Source organism: Manacus vitellinus, unplaced genomic scaffold, assembly GCF_001715985.3.
Source record: "Manacus vitellinus isolate BGI_N305 unplaced genomic scaffold, ASM171598v3 scaffold_48_pilon, whole genome shotgun sequence".
In the NCBI taxonomy this organism is placed as follows: domain Eukaryota; kingdom Metazoa; phylum Chordata; class Aves; order Passeriformes; family Pipridae; genus Manacus; species Manacus vitellinus.
Window position 1 is genome coordinate 5,999,178 of NW_021940593.1, and position 1,509 is coordinate 6,000,686.

Genomic DNA, 1,509 nt, shown 5'->3' on the forward strand with positions numbered 1-1,509 from the left:
GGCGCTGCGAGGGAGACAAGCCAGAGGCCATCCAGGGCTGCCACATGGCCCTCTGCCCAGGTGAGAGGAGGGGGAGGTTGCTGGAGGTGGCACTGGGATGAGGCACACGCTGGTGGGGATCAACCTTCACGCACGTCTCCAGCCCATTGTGGCGTCAGGAGGTGCCAGCGGAGAAGGTCAGGTTGGACATCAGCTGCTGGCAGAGAACGGATTAAACACCAGCCAGAATATTTCCCTTTTTAGTTCTTTACCCTGATATTGTCTGGTTTGGGGTTTTCTGGCAGTTGGAGGGTGTGATGAGCTGAGGGTACAGTGGAGATGGGCACCCTGGGCGGTTTTTGGGTGGCTGAGGTGCTGGGCCAACTGGGTGTTCCCCAAGGGACTTCATCGCTAAGGAAATCCCTTAAAACAAAGCAAATCCCTCACCAAAACACCCTCCCAAGCTATTTTGAGTGCCCCCAGCCTCCTGTGGCCTCTGGGCATCGTGGTGCTCTCTCAGCAGGGAAGCTCTCTGGCATCACCGCCAGTGCCGACGCCGGTGACCACAGCCCCACCAAAGGCCAGCGGGTGCCCCAGGACGGAGCCAAAAACCCTGTTAGCAAGATCTCCTCTAGTAAGTGTCCCTGCCTGTGTGAGGGCAATGCTTCCTGCAATAACCCTCCCGAGGCCATCACCTCCCTGTGGGAAATGCAGGCAGCTGGCAGTGGGGACACAGCCAGCAGTGCTTCTGGGGAGTTTTACCCTCGGCTGCTCATCCCTGGTGCCTCTGCTCCAAAGCCTGCAGCTCGGTTGCCATCTCGTGGAGCCCAGGCTCTTGCAGTTTCTGTGTTGCATTCCTTTTGCCTCCCAGATTTTATGCCCTCTTTATCTTGGAATTTTTTTTGCTTTTTCTAGCTTTTGCCCCTTGCTCTGAGCAAGAGTCTTTCCTACCTGGGGTGAGGCGCATCCCGCTCCGATGTAGAGTGCTGGTTTGGAGCATCCCTTGTTCTCTCTTTTTTTCCCCTGTGCACAGAATCCTTGAGTGCTATGGCTTTGTTTTCCAAGTCCCTCTTCCTCCCTTGCTTTGTGGATAGGCAGCACCCTGAAAGGGCACCTTGTTGCCTTTGGGGCTGTTGCAAAGGTTCAAGAGTGGGATTTATCTTGTGCTGATGCTGCTGTCCCTCTCCAGGGGAGCCTTGCCTCGGGGACAAGTCCATCTTCTGCCAGATGGAGGTTCTGGCTCGCTACTGCTCCATCCCTGGATACAACAAACTCTGCTGTGAATCCTGTGGCAAGAAAGCCTCCTCCACCACCAGCTCAACCCCCGTCACTGGCCCCAGCGCTCCCTCGGGAATCACCACTCCCAGCCCCGCTCCGGCACTCTCCCCATACCCCACACCGGGTGAGGACCCCACTCCAACACCTGGGATATCCAGCAGTGGTGCTTTTCCTGGGGGGCTGCCGGCCCCGAGCGAGCCGAGCAGGGGCCAGGCAACCAGGTAACCCCCTCGGGGCCACCTCACCACGGGG

General features: G+C 58.0%; 1 protein-coding gene across 1 annotated transcript in view; it reads left to right on the forward strand.

Annotated features, from left to right (window-relative positions):
• Positions 1-1,509, forward strand: part of ADAMTS14 (ADAM metallopeptidase with thrombospondin type 1 motif 14) — a 38,091-nt gene extending 36,582 nt beyond the window's left edge. The window contains exons 19-20 of the mRNA XM_029962612.1: positions 503-613; positions 1,169-1,509. Of these exons, the coding sequence (XP_029818472.1) occupies positions 503-613; positions 1,169-1,482 (425 nt within the window). The 3' untranslated portion in view covers positions 1,483-1,509. The remainder of the gene's footprint in view (positions 1-502; positions 614-1,168) is intronic.